Consider the following 18,597-nt stretch of genomic DNA (forward strand, 5'->3'; position numbering starts at 1 on the left):
TTAAATTTTTTTCTTAGCCCAATCACATCCTGACCGTTGTATGAGTTCTATATTTTAGATCCTCATTTTTCATAAAAAAAAAAAAAAGAAATACCAAAACTCACATAATCACATCTTAACTTATGTATTTTGCTTGTTCATAATTTTATTTGTTCTAACTTCTAAATCAAACAAATTCTTAAAAAAATGCATAAAATTATTTAAAAAATGTATTTACAGTGAATTTATGTATCTGTTGATTTTTTTAATCATATTGGCAACACATATATCTCTCTAGTTTATATCCTTATAATAATAATAATAACAACAACAATAATAATAATAATAATAATAATAATAATAATAATAATAATAACTACTATTATATTATAATTATAACGAGGAAGGTTTACATGTCTTTATTTTTGTGTATCCATTATACCTTCACTTTTTAATTTTTTAATAGCAATTTTTTTTTTAAAACTTATATGTCAAAATAAACTTGCGTTATTATTTGTTTACAACTAATATGTTTGAAGAATGTTGTTCAATACGGTTTGCTTCATACCGCATATTTTAGATATTTTTTTTTATTATTATACTTGCTAAATCTATAAGAAATAGTGTTCATTGAGTGGAGACTTTTTCTTATGTATACATAACATTATTATAAGATATTTGAACTCTTTATTTGTACAAAAATAATTAAATGAATAGGTCAATAATGCAGCACGACGCTGCGCTTAGTTATAATTTAAACTACAATAAGAATACATAATGTCTACAAAATTATTACATGAATATAGATGAATAAACTTTCGAGAAAAGAGATGAAGAAAAATCTCTCCAATACTCGTGACATCTCAAATAAAATTTGTAAGCTCTGATACAGGAAAAATAATAATTAGAAGTTTTTTTTGACAATTATCTACATCAACATGTTGCTAGCATAGAGAACCAACATTTGGTCTAGTAACAAAGATAATATCCTCCTTACAGAAGATCACATGTTCGAAACTCATAAAGGAGAATCCCCTATGGATATTAAATAGTTGAGTTGTTTGACCTCTAATCTTAATTAAAATAACACATGTTGCTAGCATAATTCAGAGGACTAAAAAGAGAAACAAAAATGTGAGTTTTCTGAATTCTAAATTGATATTATTTAAAAAGATGAAATAGCTGATTTTGGAGCGATTAGAAAACATAAACAATTAAACATTGCAATTGCAATTGCATAAAATATAATTAATAGAAGAAATAATTTTTTAGCAGTTTGACAAATCAAACAATTACATGTTGCAATTGCATACTTGAAATAGAAAGAGAAATTAAATTGTTGTGATAACCACATGTTCTTGCTCCACAGAAGAACTATATATTATTTTAGCTCAACTACCTTTGTTATTGTAATCTTAAATTAATGGGTGATGTGAATATGTGATGTTGACATTAATCATAGACATCGATCGCCAAATACTAAACAAATACGCATCTCTGAACTAACCATCTGTCCTACAATTTATAAAGCCAACAAATTAATCATTAAGCACAACAAATGCCATCAAGAGCATTTGACTCTCAGAAAAAAAAAATTTTAATTAGGGTTTGCATGTTATGGCCTAATTATGGAGAACATTCCCTAGTTGACTTACTACAAATTAAATATGCAGGGTATGAATGTTTGCATGTGAATTTATATCCTTTATTCAACTCTATAAGAAGATTCTACCATATCAATTCCACCTCTGCTGTTAATTGTTTCTGTTATTTTGAAGTTGCTTCCATTCAATATTATTTCAAAAAAAAGAATGTTTGCATGTGGATTTATCTGTATTTGTTATAAGTACTTCAATAATTAATAGCCAGTGAAGTTTCCTTAATTTAGGTAATTTTAATTCATTGACTCATATAAATTCTTAACTTAATAATTTTGCTTTCTTCCGAAAGATGTCATATGAGAAACGTAATGAATATAAAATTTTATATTGCTTTTGAGAAGAACCAACAAAGCTGTGAAAAATTGAGAAGATTTCTTAGACCCCAATCAATATAAAAAATAGGGGCACCCAATATATATTTAATTTGTCCCGGGTGCCTATGTAGTGCTCTCACTGCCTTCTCCATTTTACACCTTATTAATTTATTATTGACAATTAATCAGCTCCACACATGATGACCCCAACCAATATAAATGGTAGGGATTTCTTAAGAAACATTAATTATGTGTTAATCTTATTAATGCATTATAATATAATTTCCCTGTGCTTTATTGCAATTTTTTTTACCTTTGTTAATTTAATTGCAGATGAGAGTATCTTCATGAGTTGGAAGGACAAGTATCTTAATGAAAAAAGTAGACAAATGACAAGTTATAAAGAATTTTATGTTATGCTTAATTAAGGGGCATGATCATTAATTGTTTTTGTATCAGTCAAGTGCTCTTACAATTAAGGAGAATTTATATTGATGGCAATAAATACATTTTTATCGACCAATTAAAAGTAAAGATATTTAAATCTCATGTCATCTTATATCACAAAGTAATTAAATATAGTAACTATATGATCAAATGATAAGATAAATTAGATTCTGAACTCAGAGGCGATGTTTGAATCGATAACAAAAATGGGAATATAATTAAAAATATAGGTTTTATTTATAATTTCATAACCGTGATAATAAAACCAGTGACAAAACTAGAAAATTTAGATTGAAAACGCTAAATCATTTTGTTTTATAAAGAGATTACAAAAATATAAGTATATATAAAAATTATAAATATAAAGAATAAACTCCTAATTTCTAATTCCTGCATCAAACACTTTGTTTATGACTTAATTTGAAACGAAAGTAATTAGCGGATAAAATTATCAACATATCTCACATGAGATAATTAATCTCCTTCCAGTCATCCCAAATTATCTCGTTCTAAAACATAACTTATTTATAACTTCTCTACCAACAATTCTTAGAGAAAATCAGTCAGTCCCCAAAAAGGATGACCATTAGTTGAAGCATAAGTTAAACCAATAATTAACTATAATCTAGACGTAATTAGTTTGAGGATTTTTTATTAGTTTGATTCTTATCTTTGATAATACTGTTACTTTTCACTTTCCAAAGTTGTTCAATTTTGAACTATTTTATCTGGCAGGGGCTGAAAGAGAACTCAACTGGATTTAGTTTATTTGAAGAACTGTTGAAGTAATTTTTAACCGAATTTAGTTCATTTGTAGAATTGTTTAAGTTTAAATAACTTCAGAACAGGAAAAGATAATTTGACTGGATTTAGTTTATTTGAAGAATTAATTGAACTTAAATTACTTAAAAGAGAAAAAAGAGAGTAAGATAATTTTTAACAGCTCCCAGCTCAAGTCCACATGGCCCCAGTTGACCCCACCAACCGCTCTCATCGGACGCCAACTCTACCCTCCACAACTTAGTGGAGAAACATGGAATGAAAAATTTAATGTGAGCCGAGAAAGAGAGTATGTACTTCATAGTTCATACTTTGATAGTTGGGAAATACATTTACTTCGATCGTACAATATTTATTAATCAAGGTGCAACCAAAAACTGTGGCTACTGAGCAGCCAGAGCCCAATGCATTTATGCCTGTCTAGGTTCTCTACTACAATATTTCTGAAACAGATCATGATGCAAGTTACTGTCATCCGGGACCCACAGACTAAGTTATATCTCGAGGGACGTACTAAACATAAACTGTAACAGAGTCTGGTCCTGAGAAATTGTAACAAGGAAATCCGACTAGATTATTGCCCCCGGTGCCTGCATAAACCCGGGACAGAAATTATGTGGTAATTACAATTCAGTATATGACATGTTGGACCCACTATATGGGATCTGAAGTTAAGGTCTCTTGTGGGTCCCATGGACAAGATAGCTTTCCATGGTCCAGGTTCATCTGCTGTTTGTCTCGCTCTCCTTCCCTTTCAAGAATCTCGTCTCGATTCTCTCTCCAGCAACAAAGAAATTGCTCAATTTCGCACGCTTTCTAACTTGTCTCTCTCCTGTTTCGTCTTTGACCTTTCTTTGTCTCTCTCCTCTCTCCTTTTCTCTCTCTTTCTCAGTTCGTTGAGCTCTCGTTTTCTCTCTCCACCTCCTATTAATCTCTCCGAGAGAGATGGGGTTGTGTTTGGTTGGTATTTGACTCCATCCAAAGCAATCTCCCCTCTATCCGAAAAAATAAAGCTCGGTGGTTTCACCTTCCTCGGCTTCTCTTCTTGCTTTTCCAGGAAGACAGAGAGCAGAAGGGTTTGATTCTGCGCTTAATTTCTTTTCGCCAATGAAAACCTTTCCTCTTCTATCTGCTTTTCTCCTTCTTATTGGGTTGTTTAGACCTTCGATTTCGCTGAGGCCTATAAGAGATCGACCTACAGTTGTTACTTCAGCCGCATGGAGTGATGAGGTTTGTAGTTCTACTTAATTTGTTTGACTATACTTAATTGGGCCCTTTATGCGATGCAATTGTTTGGTTGTTCTCTAAAATTAGTGTGTGAACCCTTTGTTTTTTTTTTTTTTTCTATTTATGTATTTGGTTTGATGTTTATCTTATTCCCTTGTGTTTGTGCTACTTCTATAAGTTTGCATTCCCCCTGAATTAGCGCAAGTACTGTAGCTCAATTATTTAAAAACAAAGTTGGCAACTGGGGTAGAATTACTCTTGCAATTCGGTTGATTTAGGGGCTTTTTTTGCAGAATTGTTAGTTATTTGTGATATTGGAATTTTACGATTGGCTAAAATTGGCTGAGAACTCCATACTTCACTTTGTTCAGTTATATACATATATTTAGTTGCTTAGTGCTTGATGCATTGCAAATATATACTTGGCACTATTCTGGATTCATATGTTGATATGTTGCCTATGCCATATTTGGGAACTTCTGCATGTATACAATTTGCATATATTTTTGGGATATGTGATTAATTTTGTTCTCTCTGTGTCTCCAGAATGCTTTATTTAAAAGGGATGATGCCGAGTTAAACCCTTATTACTGGAATATTACTGGAATATATAAAGGTAATTCTTTTCTGACATAATTATAAATTTGAAGAGGAAGTAACCTCTGATATTTCTGTTATTTTTTATATCTATTTTGTTATTTTCTGATTCAGGAACTTGGCATTTTATGGGCCCCACAAATGGTTCATCCAAATTCGTTGATTCCAGTGGATTTCAAGGTGTGTCTGTTTTGGAGTTACTTAGCAAGCCGTCAAAGTTACAAGGCGTACATTATGTTACGGTACAATTAATTTTTAAAATTTAGAGATCTAACTTTAATGATTTGGTATCAATTGTAACAGTCTATTGGTGCATTTAAGACCACATTGTAACATCTCTTGTCAAATAGTTTTATTTCATCTATATGTGTATTTACTTGCGGGGTGGCTAATTGTTGTAATCACTGGGAGATAATAATAATTTGCTGAATTCTTAAGAAAAAAATATTTAGAAAATAAATAATTTTCTGTATTTGGTTTTACAGGGATCTATTACTTTTCAAGATTTATTCGATAATGAACGTGAACATGCTCGACTGAGGATAGAAGGTGTGTATGTCTGGCCTTTCAGACAATTACGCATGGTTGCTAACAGGTAAGATACCGATACAGAATCAGTTCCTTCTGTGGTTCTGTTATAATAACTATATAAATATATATAAATTGATATATTTTTGTTATTAGTGGAGGTGATGGTCCCTTCCCAGAAGAGGAATACTCTAGGTCAAATCCATACCATCTGGTAATAATTCGTAATTTAGCTCGTAGAAAAAAAAAATTTACAATTTGTCAAAATTGAAGTTATATTAGATTAATTGGTATTTCTTATATTTTTTCTGATAGATGGGAATGTTCTCCAATCAAGTGTATCCAGATCCCCTCAAGGGTTACAATGGGGACAAGAATGGTAATTATAAGAAATAGTTGATACCAATATTGTTGTTTTTTGGGGTCTTTGTTGGTTAATTTTTTTCCTCTGAAAGTTCACTTAAAAACCGAATTCATGAACTTGTTTATACTTTTTTTGTTTTATTTATTATCTACTGATTCATTAATTTTGTATCAGCTCTAACAAAAGAATTGGAGAAGTACTGTAATGTAGAGATTGCAGCCAAGGTGTCGCGCATATCTGCTAGTCAAATTGGTATCTCAAACATCCCATCTTTGCTTCTAATTATTATTTTGTGCTTCATTTTTTTCTTAGTTTTATAATAACCACTTGCAATGCTCATCTTCACAAATATATTGTCAAGGAAAAAAGTTCTTGTGTAATATGTTTTTTTTTTTTGAACTTTTACATACAATTAGTTCATTTAGAAATATTTTGTCCAATACTTCCAGTAAGTATCATAAGAAGCTATTAACTTCTAATTTTAACTTTATGAGCTTCCATTTAATCTTAACATTCATTTTCTGAAACTTCATGAAGTACCCATAAAGAAATAATAACTGAATTATGAATTTGTGATATGTCTGGTACATATGGTTAATGCGTCCTGTTGTTGAACACATTTTATTTATAAAAAAATTTAGGCTAGGTCCAAGAATTTGTTCGTTTCATAGTGTTCTCAAAGAAATAAGTATATTATTTCTCAAGAAAAAAAATATACCTTTTCTGGTGAGGTCAACACTTTCTAACCCTATTCTTTTGATGCTTTGCTCTTTTTACTGTTGAACTTTTAATATTGAAATTTCATTTCGTCAGAGGGAGAGCATGACAAGTATCGGTTCGAGGGTCTAACAGAGGCACCCGCACTTGATTCAGATGGAGAGTGCTTCACTCCCATTTTGCTTAATGCGTCATCAATAAATGTAGATGTTTATTACAACAAGGCGGTCAATTATACCCTCATGGTCACTTTTGTATCCTTCTTGAATGAACTTATCTATTTTATTCTCCTGTGTGTATATTCAGAAAGTTTATACAGGGGATATCTTTTGGGACTATTGGAGTTGTGTGGGCACAAATGTTTTGCAAGGATGCACAGCATATTTCATCTTATATGGTTTACCGAAGTATTTACGATGCCCTTTGAGTCTGGATTTTTCAGATTTTTGCACGGCAAATACATCTTGTACTTTTAAACAGCAGATGCAAATACGGGATATCTCATAGCCTTGTACATGTAGAAATTGTATTATTTTTATGTTTCTTCTTTAATTTGAATAAATTAGATATCTTTCCTTCAAGTTCTCCTCCACATCAGACAAATGGAACACAGCAATAGTCAATTTGTAAGCTTGGTTATTTATTTGAATCTCCTCAATAAAGGCTAATTTTACTTTTTGTGAGGCACCTCATATACATGTCACTGTAATTGTTTGCAATTTTTCAGGGAGCATCTAAGGTGTCTTTAGTAATGATTGGGCAACAGGCTATCATGGATGCTTATCTCTGTCTCTTGCATTTGGCAGCTGGAGTAGTTGTTGGTTAGTTTTTCTTCTTTTTTTAATTTATTTTTATTTTTATTTATATTATTATTAAAGGGTACTGTTACACCCCAGCATCTTTAGATGTTATTATCAAGAATTGAAACTGCGTCTCTCTGTAGAGAGACGGGGCTCGCGCCACTGCACTAAGCCCGTGGTTCAGTTGTTGGTTAGTTTATTACTAGCATTTTCTTTGTGAACTGGTTTTGAGAAATGAAGTAACCACACATATTATTTTTAATTAAGGCCTCTATATAAAAGCAGAATATGGAGAGATGGAAATGAAAAATATAAAGAAAGTATCTATAATTACCAGGTTTGGTTTGGGTGGTTGGTTAAGCCTTTCACCCAGCCGAGACTATATAAAATTGCACCAACTTAAATTGTGGGATATTTTTAGTCATTCGTACAATTTTGTAGAGTGAGGCTATGGTACTTTGCAAAGCGCAGATCAGTCCGTGCTATGGATCCATATCTCTGTTTTTCAAAGTTTAGAACAGTCGATCGGAAGTTCGGAACTGCTCAACATGATCTCCATATGAATATAAACTTGGAAACCTAATTTTACATTTTTAAGAATTTGTTTTACTATTTTTTTAAATAGGTTGAAAATCACTACGTTTGGATGGATCAAAATTTTTAGATTGAGTGATTTTTTACCTATCTAAAATGATATTAAAAATTTCTAAAAAATGTAAAATTTGGTCTCCAAGTACATTTTTATATGGAGATAATTTTGAACGATTCAGATTGAATCTTTGAATGTTTAAACAGATCCATCGCATGGACCGTTCCGTGCACTTTGCAAAGTATTGTAGCCTGACTCCAATTTTGTATTTATTAACTTCTTTCCATTGTACCTCCTCCATATAGTCTTGTGTCCTTCCACCTATAGACAACTGAGCATGAATATAAATTTGGAAGATGTTTTAGTTCTTACAATATTTCTTTTTGCGGGGGTGGATGCAGAGTCACTATTTAATGCATTTGCAACAGCGGCATTCTTCAAATTCGTGGTGTTTTCCATTTTTGAAATGAGGTACTTCTTGGCCATATGGAAGGCCACACGACCGGCGTCTAGCAGTGAGAATTGGGAACTGATGCGGCGTGAACTTTCTGTGCTCTACAGTCGCTTCTGTAAGTGTTCCTTTACTTTACTGATCAAATCAGGTATACATGAGGTGGCTGTGTGATTGTACTGTTTTGACCACTTTTCTTAGTTTATTCGGTGTTCAATCACAATATAGAAGGTTGGTCAAGGTTTATTATTGAGAATTTCTTGATCTATAGTTTTGCAATCAGCTATAATAGAGGTTTAGTTTCACAAATGAGTACAAATTACTACCTGATTTTATTATGATACTCCTTGAGCGGTAATTAACAATTCGGGGCATAATTAGGCTGTGTTAGGACTTAATTGAATGGAAGCGGGGTGCATCTGATGCCCGGCCGGAACAGTCCGATTTGCTCCAAGATTCGTGCACGCCGCTTCAATATTCGTTCGTGCCGCTTCAAGTTTCGTGTGGATCATGCGTACACGAATATTGGAGCAAATCAAGCGGTTCCGAGTGGGCATCGGATCGATTTTAGTCCAATGCCCATCAGACGCGCCCCGCTTCCTAATGAGGGAGATACAAATAGATAGAGATAATGTTCAAATAAATACCCCCCCTTTTTCTTTTTTTTTGTAGATGGCATTTTGGTTGGTGGAATCCTGGTAACCTATGAACTGCGAGTATTCCTGCATGCCTTAATCTTCTTAGTCTATTCCTTCTGGGTACCCCAAATTGTCACCAACATAATAAAAGATACCCGTAAACCGCTCCACCCGCAGTACATCCTGGGTATGAGTGCCACCCGCCTTGCCATCCCACTCTACGTCTTTGGCTGCCCCTCCAACTTCTTGCGCATTGAAACTGACAAATGGTGGTGCATCTGCCTGACGATCTTTGTCGCGGTACAAGCCAGCATATTGCTACTCCAGCATTATCTCGGGTCAAGGTGTTTTATCCCTCGCCAGGTTGTCACTACTTCTTGCTCAAATATCGAGTGTTATATGCAACTAGATAAATGTTGGGTGCGATCTTTAAAGACAGTAAAATATAGGATGAAATTTGAGTTTAGTCAAATAAGTAACCCAATTGGCAAATAACCTAAAAGTAGATGACCCTAAATTGTTTAAATTGATTGTAAATAATTGCCTTACCAAATTTGTTTTTTATTTTTTCAGATCTTGCCGGAAAAATATTGCTACCATAGAAAGGTGGAGACCAACCCACAAGCGATCGATTGCGTAATTTGCATGGCTTCAATTGACCTGTCACGCCGATATGACTACATGGTATGATTCATTTACAATAGGTTACCAGAATACGTTATTTCGCATCCAAAAGCTACTTAGGTGTGGAATGAAATATGCAATGAAATATTTTTAGGTATTTAGCTTGTTACTTTTGATATTAGCATGTATTTTGTATCTTATATGAACTGTGATGAACTGCAGTATAATGTTTTTCTTATAATTTAGATTGATAATCTCATATGTAGCTGTTTCTGACCTCGGACCTTGGTTGTAAAAGAACCTTAATTCCAAATATTAAATAAAAAACGTTAAAAGGATCTTACAGTTGTAGTTGAAGGTATTTATTATTCTCAATTTGATCATAGAGGTAAATTTACTAATTTGGACAGATTCATGTAAAGTTGAACAATTTTAGTGGAACCATATGGGCTGGTTCCAATTGCCTATTACTGGGTAATTTCGGGAATGGTACCACTTCTGCACAACACCTGCTCGTTTGCTGCATTTCACCTGTTACATGTACCAGTCTAGTATTGTGTACTGTAATTTGTGGGATATATGTAAAAGCCCACAGATATTCTAGTCTGTACTTAACCAAGTTATGAAATATTTTGTTGTAGGTGACACCTTGTGAGCATTTATTTCATTCGGGATGTTTACAAAGGTGGATGGATATAAAAATGGAGTGCCCCACTTGCCGGCGCTCTTTGCCTCCTGCTTAACACTGCTTGCTGTATATTAATACAAAGAAAATTATTAATTCAAATATTTAGTCTCGACTTATACACGGACCCCCTTTTGGTGAGTTCTTTTTAATATTCATTCTAGCATGTCCATTTTATATATGTTAGTATTTCAGTTTTATTCTGGATTTAGTGAAGTATATTGGTTGTTGCCTGTATGGTACTGAGCTGAGACCTATTTTTGTTGTCTATTTTAATGGAGAAATAAAGCATTATATAAGAAGCCTTTCTGTCTTTGATATTTATTAGGTCATGTCTGTTCCAGTTTAGTATTTACTTGCCCATTTATCGGTATCAACCAGAAAAGTCTTTGTGGACTCAGAATATGTCCTGATCCCTAATTGAAACTGAGGTGGGCCCAACCTGAATACTTTCTTTAGTCGACTGCTTGAAACCAAATGAACCTGAACCCCAGACGAAGCCTATACCTGAACTTAATTTAGAATCAACCTGACCTAAAACCTGAGACAATGGTGAGCTAAAGCAATTTGACCTAAATTGACCTCAAATTTTACCAGAAATTTGACCCAATCCACCATTTTAATTTATGATTTCAGCACATGGGTCCATATTTGAATCAATGGTTCTTGTACCCATAGGTCACGCTTCATCTTATATATTTCTTGACTTATTAGAAAGCGGATAGGTTTGTAAAAGTACAATAATTGGAGATATGTGCCACTGCTCTTATGCGAACTGTTTGTTTGCATTTTTTTTTTTATTTACAGGTCGGAAATATTTTTAGGTAAAAGAAGGTAGTTTGGTTGCGGCTTTTGCTTTTAGAGAGATTTATGCAAGAAGGGAAAATTAAGGTGGCTGGTCTTACCAAACTTCTTCATACCATGTGAATAATTTTCTTCTTTTTTATTTTCATTTTTTTTTTTGGTCTGTTGGATGGGGTTAGCGTCTTGGATTTTTTTTTTTTTTTTTTTTTTTCAAATAGTCCTTTTCAGCAGTTAAATTTTTTATTCTGTAGAGTGCTTTATGAGTCATAGTTAGCAACCTAATGGTCAAAGCTCTAGAGATAATTGTAGTTAATTTGTTTTGAATGCCCGAGTGCATACCATTGATTCCAATCTCATTTCCCTAGTGTTATTTTTTTTTTGTTTCAAAATGATTAATTGTATATTTGGGTCGTCAAATCAATGCTCCAGTCTCTGAAGAACAGTGCATAAATATAGATATTTTGTTCACATCTCAGCTCAAGTGCCTGATTATATAATTATATTGATGGTCTTACATAAATCTTTTTAGCTGCCTATATATTTTACTGCTGAGATGAGAGTTCCAGATGAAAATTTGTGGCATAGTTTCTAAATGCCTAGCATTGTGCAAGGCACGTAATATTTATAAGCCTATAATTGTCAAAAAAGACAGTACCTGGAACAAATTGTGCTAAACCTGGCTTAACTGGCATGGTCTTTTAAATTGTTTTGCTTCGAAGGTGTTAGTTGTTTCACACACAAGTTGTGTTCTAAACTGATGGGGTCTATTAGTTTTGTATCAGAAGTGTTAGCTGTTTCACACAAATTGTATCGTCAGATGGCATGGTATATAACTTGTGCATCAGAAATGTGCTGTTTCACACAAATTGTGTTTTCCAGACTGTCATGGTCTATTAGTTATTTAGTTTTTGCACTAGGGTTTTGGTTGTGCTTCCCCACAGTTAGTTGCACAGGTTGAAATTTGTGGATTGAAAAATATTTTTAGCTAGATTTTGAATTAATTCGGAGTTGATGTAACAAGTTTAATTATTTTTCTTTTTAAAATGCTACAGAGAAAAAAAAAAGTCGTCCCATCATGTCCTAAAAATATGGGAGTTGTAGTAAATGGTTAAATTTATAATTTTTGAAACACTTGAATACATTATACATACTAGTAAAAAACATAACTTGTGACAAGTCAAATCATCAACTGAATGTATTTGATAATTTATAGCGTGTATAGTTTAGTGAACTCAGTTTAAATTAATTAATTAGTCTATTTTAGTTGATTACCACTTTACCAGTATACATTTAGAATTTTTGTAAAGGCTTACTATTCAACTCGGTTCCAATTCAAGGGTAACTGGGGAAAGAGGTGAATTGGATATTTGTAATGTCCTGTCCCCATTAAAAAAAAGAAGAAGAATGCACTTAGTTGAATATAATGCCAAGTACAAATGTGATTTAGCAAGACGGTGGAAACGTGAAACCGGGAGGGAACGGAAGCGTAAGTCTGAAATGAATCTCAGTCATCAGTTTCCACTGAGACTCGTTTGACAGCTCTGATCAGGCGCCTGATTATTTTTACAACATTTTCCTTATAGTTACAGCGATTATGTTTGTGTAGCCAAAGGTTACTACTGATCAACAATAAGATGAATGTTATAAATTGAGCCAATGCCTTTCTTTTCGGGGGCACCACAACGGATAGGAGTCCATCTCTCTCTTCTTTCCTCTTTCTCTCTCCTCTTCTTTGTTAAACGCTGAATTGCAACAGACTGCCAGTGACTATTTCCATCCTTTTTTTGTGAAGTGAATTTCTTTTAGGATTCGTCAAGTGTTAATTTGGACAAGCAGATTTGGGATGTAGAAACCATCTAAAGTCGGATCAAATGGATTCGCCAAGTATCAATCACATATTTGCAAAAAGAAAAAAAAATGATTTTATATAATTATTTTTTAAATCACTGTTTCAGGGTTACCGCGAGTCGCGACATTCTATTTGAATGTACTTTTACGCTTTGTAAACAGTAAAATAAGTATTAATTAAGAGCATCTACATCCCTGAAACTCTTGGAGTTTCTAATCTGATGTGGCAGTTTCTAAACTAATTTCAGAGATGCAGATGGGTTTCTTATTTAGCAACTTTGCTCCAAAGTTTCTTAATAAGAAACCGTTTATAAACTCTGACGTGGCCAAATAATTCGCTGAAATTATTTTTTCTTTTAATTTATTTGCTGATGTGGCAATTAAGAAACTCTAATTTTAGTTTCAGGGATGTGGGGGTTTAAAAACTTTCAGAGACAAAATTTCTAAAAATTAGTTAACAGTTATTTAGACACTTCAAGAGTTTCACGGATGTAGATGCTCTTAGAATGAATATTAAATGCCAAATTACCAATGGATTATGGAACCGTAGAGCGGGCCTAACCCTAAATATTTAATAATATTTGTCTGGAATATTTTAAGATGAACGTGCTGAGCTGGTCACCAAAATAACTACCCACCGGATATCATTAATGGAGGCGGATTTAGGGGAGCATGAGGCTTAACCCTTCTATCATTAAAAAAAAGTTTGGGTTCATTTATTGACTACAACATAGTCACAAGTTTCGCGTTATTCGTGAATAATTATTAATTTTTTTTTCTGTGATGGCGAATCGAAAGGCCGAAGTATTTAGTTGATCAAATTTTAACTGAATTATTTGTGAATAATTTGCAAATTTTACGAATATTTTTCCGAATTTTCCGAATTATTTGCAATTTTTTCCCAGTTTTTTTTAATCTTTATTTTTGCTCCCTTGTGGAATTGAGATCTCCGGCTTGGGGAAAAGACTCATGGGCGGACCGGGACCAAATTTTTTAATAATACCATAATAATAATAAAAATAAACCAAATAACCATATTTTTTGAAAAATTTGAATTTTGACACGGCCGCATTCCCTACATGCGGCCTCTTTTTTGAAGACGGCATCTAGGGTATGCGGACCATTAATAGGGACCGCATCTAGGGGATGCGGCCAAACTTTTTTTTTCCTTCTCACGCCGTTCAATTAAAAAAAAAGAAGGGGCCGAATATTTTGACCAAAATCATGTTTGACTGAAAATTTTGACCGAAGCTAACTGAGAAGGAAAAAGAAAAAGAAAAAAAGGTGGCCACATGGAATGCGGCCGTGTCAAAATTTAATTTTTTAAGAAAACGTGATTATTTGGTTTATTTATTTTTTGAATATGGTATATTTAAAAATTTAGGGGGCATAGATTTTCAAACCCATCAGATTAGACCGGGCAAGTGGGCTATCAGTTTTTAACGAATAAGTTGGACATAGACTTAGTAAAATACCCATAGGCTCGGCCCATTACCATCCCTAATGTAATATGCTGCGCTTGGTACTGGTCTCAATGTTTGTTTTTAGACCTGTACTGGCGTTGTAGTTGGGAATAAGTCTTTTTTACAGTGGATGTACATGATGGCTGCAATTCAAACAGCAGCTCTCTTGTATAATAACTTTTGGATATATGAAATGCCTACGGGTCTTAAAAAAAAAAAAAAAAAAAATTCTTATTATAACAATTTGTGAGATATATCTAGAGGTTTAATTTTATCCTACCTGGGCAGTCTTTACTCTGCCCGCCCGTGCCCGTTGCCCGAGGTACCCGTACCCGTGTCCGGCTATAGACGGGTAAACGGGTATGGTGGGTACGGATATAAAACGGGCCGGACGCCGGTTGTGGGGGAAAAACCCGAGTATACCCGGACCGCCTTGAACCCGTGCCCGTCTAGACCGGACCGGGAACCCGGTTTACCCGTACCCGTGCCCGTATACCCGTGTACCCTACCCGTTCTACCCTACCCTTATACCCGACCCGTTTGAATTTTGAAATTCAAATTCCCACCGGATTTGACATTTTTTAAGAAATATAATGTGTTTAAACTATACAATAATGTATCATGCGTACTATATGGTGCACTGACTATACGATATTCTATAAACTATGTACAAACAATGGAAATAATGTGTTTAAAAGGATATTTTTATATAGTTGTATTTATTATAAGAATGATATATAAGAAATTTTATATAGTTTTATGTAATAAGTAATTCATTTATTTTAAAAAATAATGAAACCAATAATTATAATGTTTATATTTTTATTATATTATGTTAGGGGTGAAAACGGTATGAATAATATTGGATCTGTATTCGACCCGTATTTGAAAAATTAGATGTGGATATTCGAATATCCGTGTAGATATGGATACCGATATGGTTTTACGTTTCAATTATCTATATCCGATATGTTATATATTTTAATATATATTATAAAAAATATTGTTATTCACCATTATAATTATAATAGGTAAATATTATGAACTTTAGTATTTTTTTTAATATTTTAATATTATTTTAATAGATATCCGATTCGATCCATATCCGTATTCATATCCGAAAAATTGAAAAAAAATATGGATATGATTTTACCACTATCCGCTTCATATCCTCTTCGTTTTCACCCCTAAATTATGTACATAATTTGTCTAAAATAATATATTTAGTTTTGAATTTTCTTTTCTTAAATAGATACTTCAAATATATATGTTATCTAATATCTATTTATTTGATAATTTTGTTTTATTAAAGGGTTTCAGGATACTCAAGCAGATATTATTTTTAAAAATTGAACATATGATCTCTATATGGAGAGACGACATGCTACTGCACTAACTCTGCCGTGCCAATATATTTGATATTTATTCAGTATTTACTTATGATTCGTTACTCTTAACAGGTAAGAGTATTATATAGTTTTGTAATGTTTATTCAAAAAGTTCGTTATTCATTAAACCTGTTAACCAATTTTCTTTACTATTTGTTAGTCAGCGAAGTTTGAGCAGGTAAATTCTAAAGATCTTATGCAGGGGCGGAGCCAGACTTTCTGACTATGGAGGTCATTTGTGAATGTAGGTCAATCATATATAATTTTTATACTGAGAATGGGGATCAATTTACTGTATCCGTAGCATTTTACTCTATATAATATAGAAAATTGTGTATAAATACAAAAATTTTGAAAAAAATATGGGAGTCAATTGACGACTCTTACTCCCTCCGCCTCTGATCTTATATCATTTCTTTCTTCATGTTATAAATCAAATGATCAATTTAGTTCTTGAATTCATTTTTTGCACAAATAAAAACAATATAAAAAAGCACAACATAATGTTTTTTTTTTTTTTACTGAAGCCACAACATTATATTTCTTATTTATATGCGTCACAAATTATTTTTAATTATTGTAGTAATAATGATATTGTGTTGTTAATATCATGTCCGTTATTACTATTATGATAGATTTTTCAATTGTATAGTAATATTTTTTTATATAGTGAAACATGAAAATTCCAACATTCAAATATACAGTTTAGAGTTAGGCTAATATGACACTAGTGTTATATCAAACTAAATAACACCACATCTTAAACCCTTAGATCTGCTTTAAGATTCGTATAAAATGAAGTGCTTGAACAGTAAAAGCGGATAGTACGAATCTTAAAGCAGATCTAAGGGTTTAAGATGTGGTGTTATTTAGTTTGATATAACACTAGTGTCATATTAGCCCAACTCTACAGTTTAACATAATGATATGCGACAAAGAAATGAATAATAAAACTAAAATTTACAAATAAAATATAATTAGAATGAGAATGAGAATTTGAAAATAAAATAAAATGACTCGTGTAAAGAAATAAATAAATACATTTGTACTTAGCCGAATAAATATACAAATTTCCGCACGAATAATTTTTATATATAAGTTACAAATTTTATTTATTTAGAAATTATAAAGATGTGACTTGATAATTTTATGTATATATATTTACACTATTTGATATTGAACTATTATGTCTATTCAGATTTTAAAAGTCGAATTATAAACACGTAATAATATTCGTACGACACCGTAAGAAAAAACAGAAAAAAAGAAAAAAAAACAGAAAAAAAACCGGACCGGACCGGCCCCTACCCGGACCGCCCTGCCCCTCGCGGGTACTGCGGGCAAGGGTATAGGACAGGAAGGGCACGGTTTTTGGGGAAAAAACTCGAGGATGTCCGGTCCGTGGTACCCGTCTACCCGAGATACCCGTGCTCGGGTATGCCCGGTCCGCCCGGCCCTGCCCGAGTAGCAAACCACTAGATATATTTCACCGCTGTTGTCTACTTGAGTTGTCTTGTCTCTAGTGGAATTCGTATCCTCTGCATTAACTCAAAAGAGAATAACGGAGCTAATTTGGCTCCTGCTTATGATATAGGGCGGCCTTTACTATTAGTGCGAATTTAGTATGCACAAACTTAAAGCATATCGAATGGTCAAGATTCATTAACTCAAAAGATTCTTTTTTGAGTTAATGCAGAGGATACGGGTTCGTCTCGGAGTCCTGCTGGCTACAAAGGCATCGCCACATAAGAACCGAAGAATAATTGTAGAGGAGATTGCGGTGTCGCGTGGGAGCACGATAATGAGGAAGGTCAATGTCGCTTTCAGGGTCGTAACTCGTACGACGACGACACCGTTCACCGCGCCATTATTCACGCAGCAAGCGTCTCCGTTTCAACGCCTTTTCTTCTTTCGTTGACAAAAGCTTGTGGGTTTATGACTATAGGGCTGGTCGTCTCCATTACTTTTAAAATGGAGGTTTGTTGAGCAAACAGGATAGAGATCGTCTGTGGGAGTCGGTAGCAAAGTTTACGGAGGAGTGCGTATCCTCTGAGATATCTCATATTGTGTGTGACTGACGTGTCCGGTGCCTATTCGGGGATGACGTAGGGGGTCAGTATTATTTGAGCTTTGAGATTCGCATAGAACGTATTGCAACGGTTGAGATTTTCCAAGAAGTCACTCAAAATATGAGATTGAGAAGGATGCAAATTCGTTTGCGAAGTAGGAGACTAAGGGCCTGTGCGCTACTGTGCGTGTGGGAAAAAAAAAATTCACTCAGACTGAATTTTTTTTTTTTCCACGAGCACAGTAAAAATCAGTTCAATTCTCATTTCCATTTCCCATCCCATTTAAACGCCGAACACGCCCTAAGAGTTCCGTGGTTTGAGAGAGAAAATGTTACGAGTACTATTGCCAGCATGGCAGCATTCTCAGTGTTAGTACTCAGTAGATCTAATAATTCAGGTACAATGGAATGTTTCACCACACAGGATCCGGACTAATCTGTTCTGTGGACCCCACCGGCAAGAGAATCTTACAAAGCCCTCGTGACTGGGAGCTACCGGCTATGATCCAAAGCATAGTAACCCACTAATCGCTGCAGTTATCTCTGTTTGGACTTATTTGGCATCAATTGTTGCCAAATATTACCAACTAATATGTACTGTTATCAAAATATGCTAATCATTTTT

The 18,597-nt window shown here is 33.6% G+C and overlaps 1 protein-coding gene across 1 annotated transcript; it reads left to right on the forward strand.

Moving 5' to 3' along the window:
* Window positions 1-3,963: 3,963 nt before the first annotated feature.
* LOC144575068 (transmembrane E3 ubiquitin-protein ligase FLY1-like) lies at window positions 3,964-11,725 on the forward strand. Its single transcript, XM_078325189.1, has 15 exons — window positions 3,964-4,411; window positions 4,955-5,024; window positions 5,120-5,247; window positions 5,491-5,600; window positions 5,690-5,747; window positions 5,849-5,912; window positions 6,072-6,149; window positions 6,711-6,868; window positions 7,181-7,240; window positions 7,342-7,435; window positions 8,405-8,572; window positions 9,127-9,455; window positions 9,666-9,776; window positions 10,358-10,538; window positions 11,209-11,725. The coding sequence occupies exons 1-14, from the start codon at window positions 4,289-4,291 to the stop codon at window positions 10,457-10,459; spliced, it is 1,653 nt and encodes a 550-aa protein (XP_078181315.1). The 5' UTR covers window positions 3,964-4,288; the 3' UTR covers window positions 10,460-10,538; window positions 11,209-11,725.
* Window positions 11,726-18,597: the final 6,872 nt, after the last annotated feature.

This window comes from Carex rostrata, chromosome 23 (assembly GCF_964058835.1).
Source record: "Carex rostrata chromosome 23, lpCarRost1.2, whole genome shotgun sequence".
Taxonomy (NCBI): domain Eukaryota; kingdom Viridiplantae; phylum Streptophyta; class Magnoliopsida; order Poales; family Cyperaceae; genus Carex; species Carex rostrata.

Bases quoted from the DNA above. Each gene is read 5' to 3' on its own strand.
- LOC144575068 (XM_078325189.1), top strand. From the start codon at position 4,289: ATGAAAACCTTTCCTCTTCTATCTGCTTTTCTCCTTCTTATTGGGTTG. The intron at 5,248-5,490 runs GTACAATTAATT...TTGGTTTTACAG, and splicing joins AAGGCGTACATTATGTTACG to GGATCTATTACTTTTCAAGA. The intron at 7,436-8,404 runs GTTAGTTTTTCT...GGGTGGATGCAG, and splicing joins GGCAGCTGGAGTAGTTGTTG to AGTCACTATTTAATGCATTT.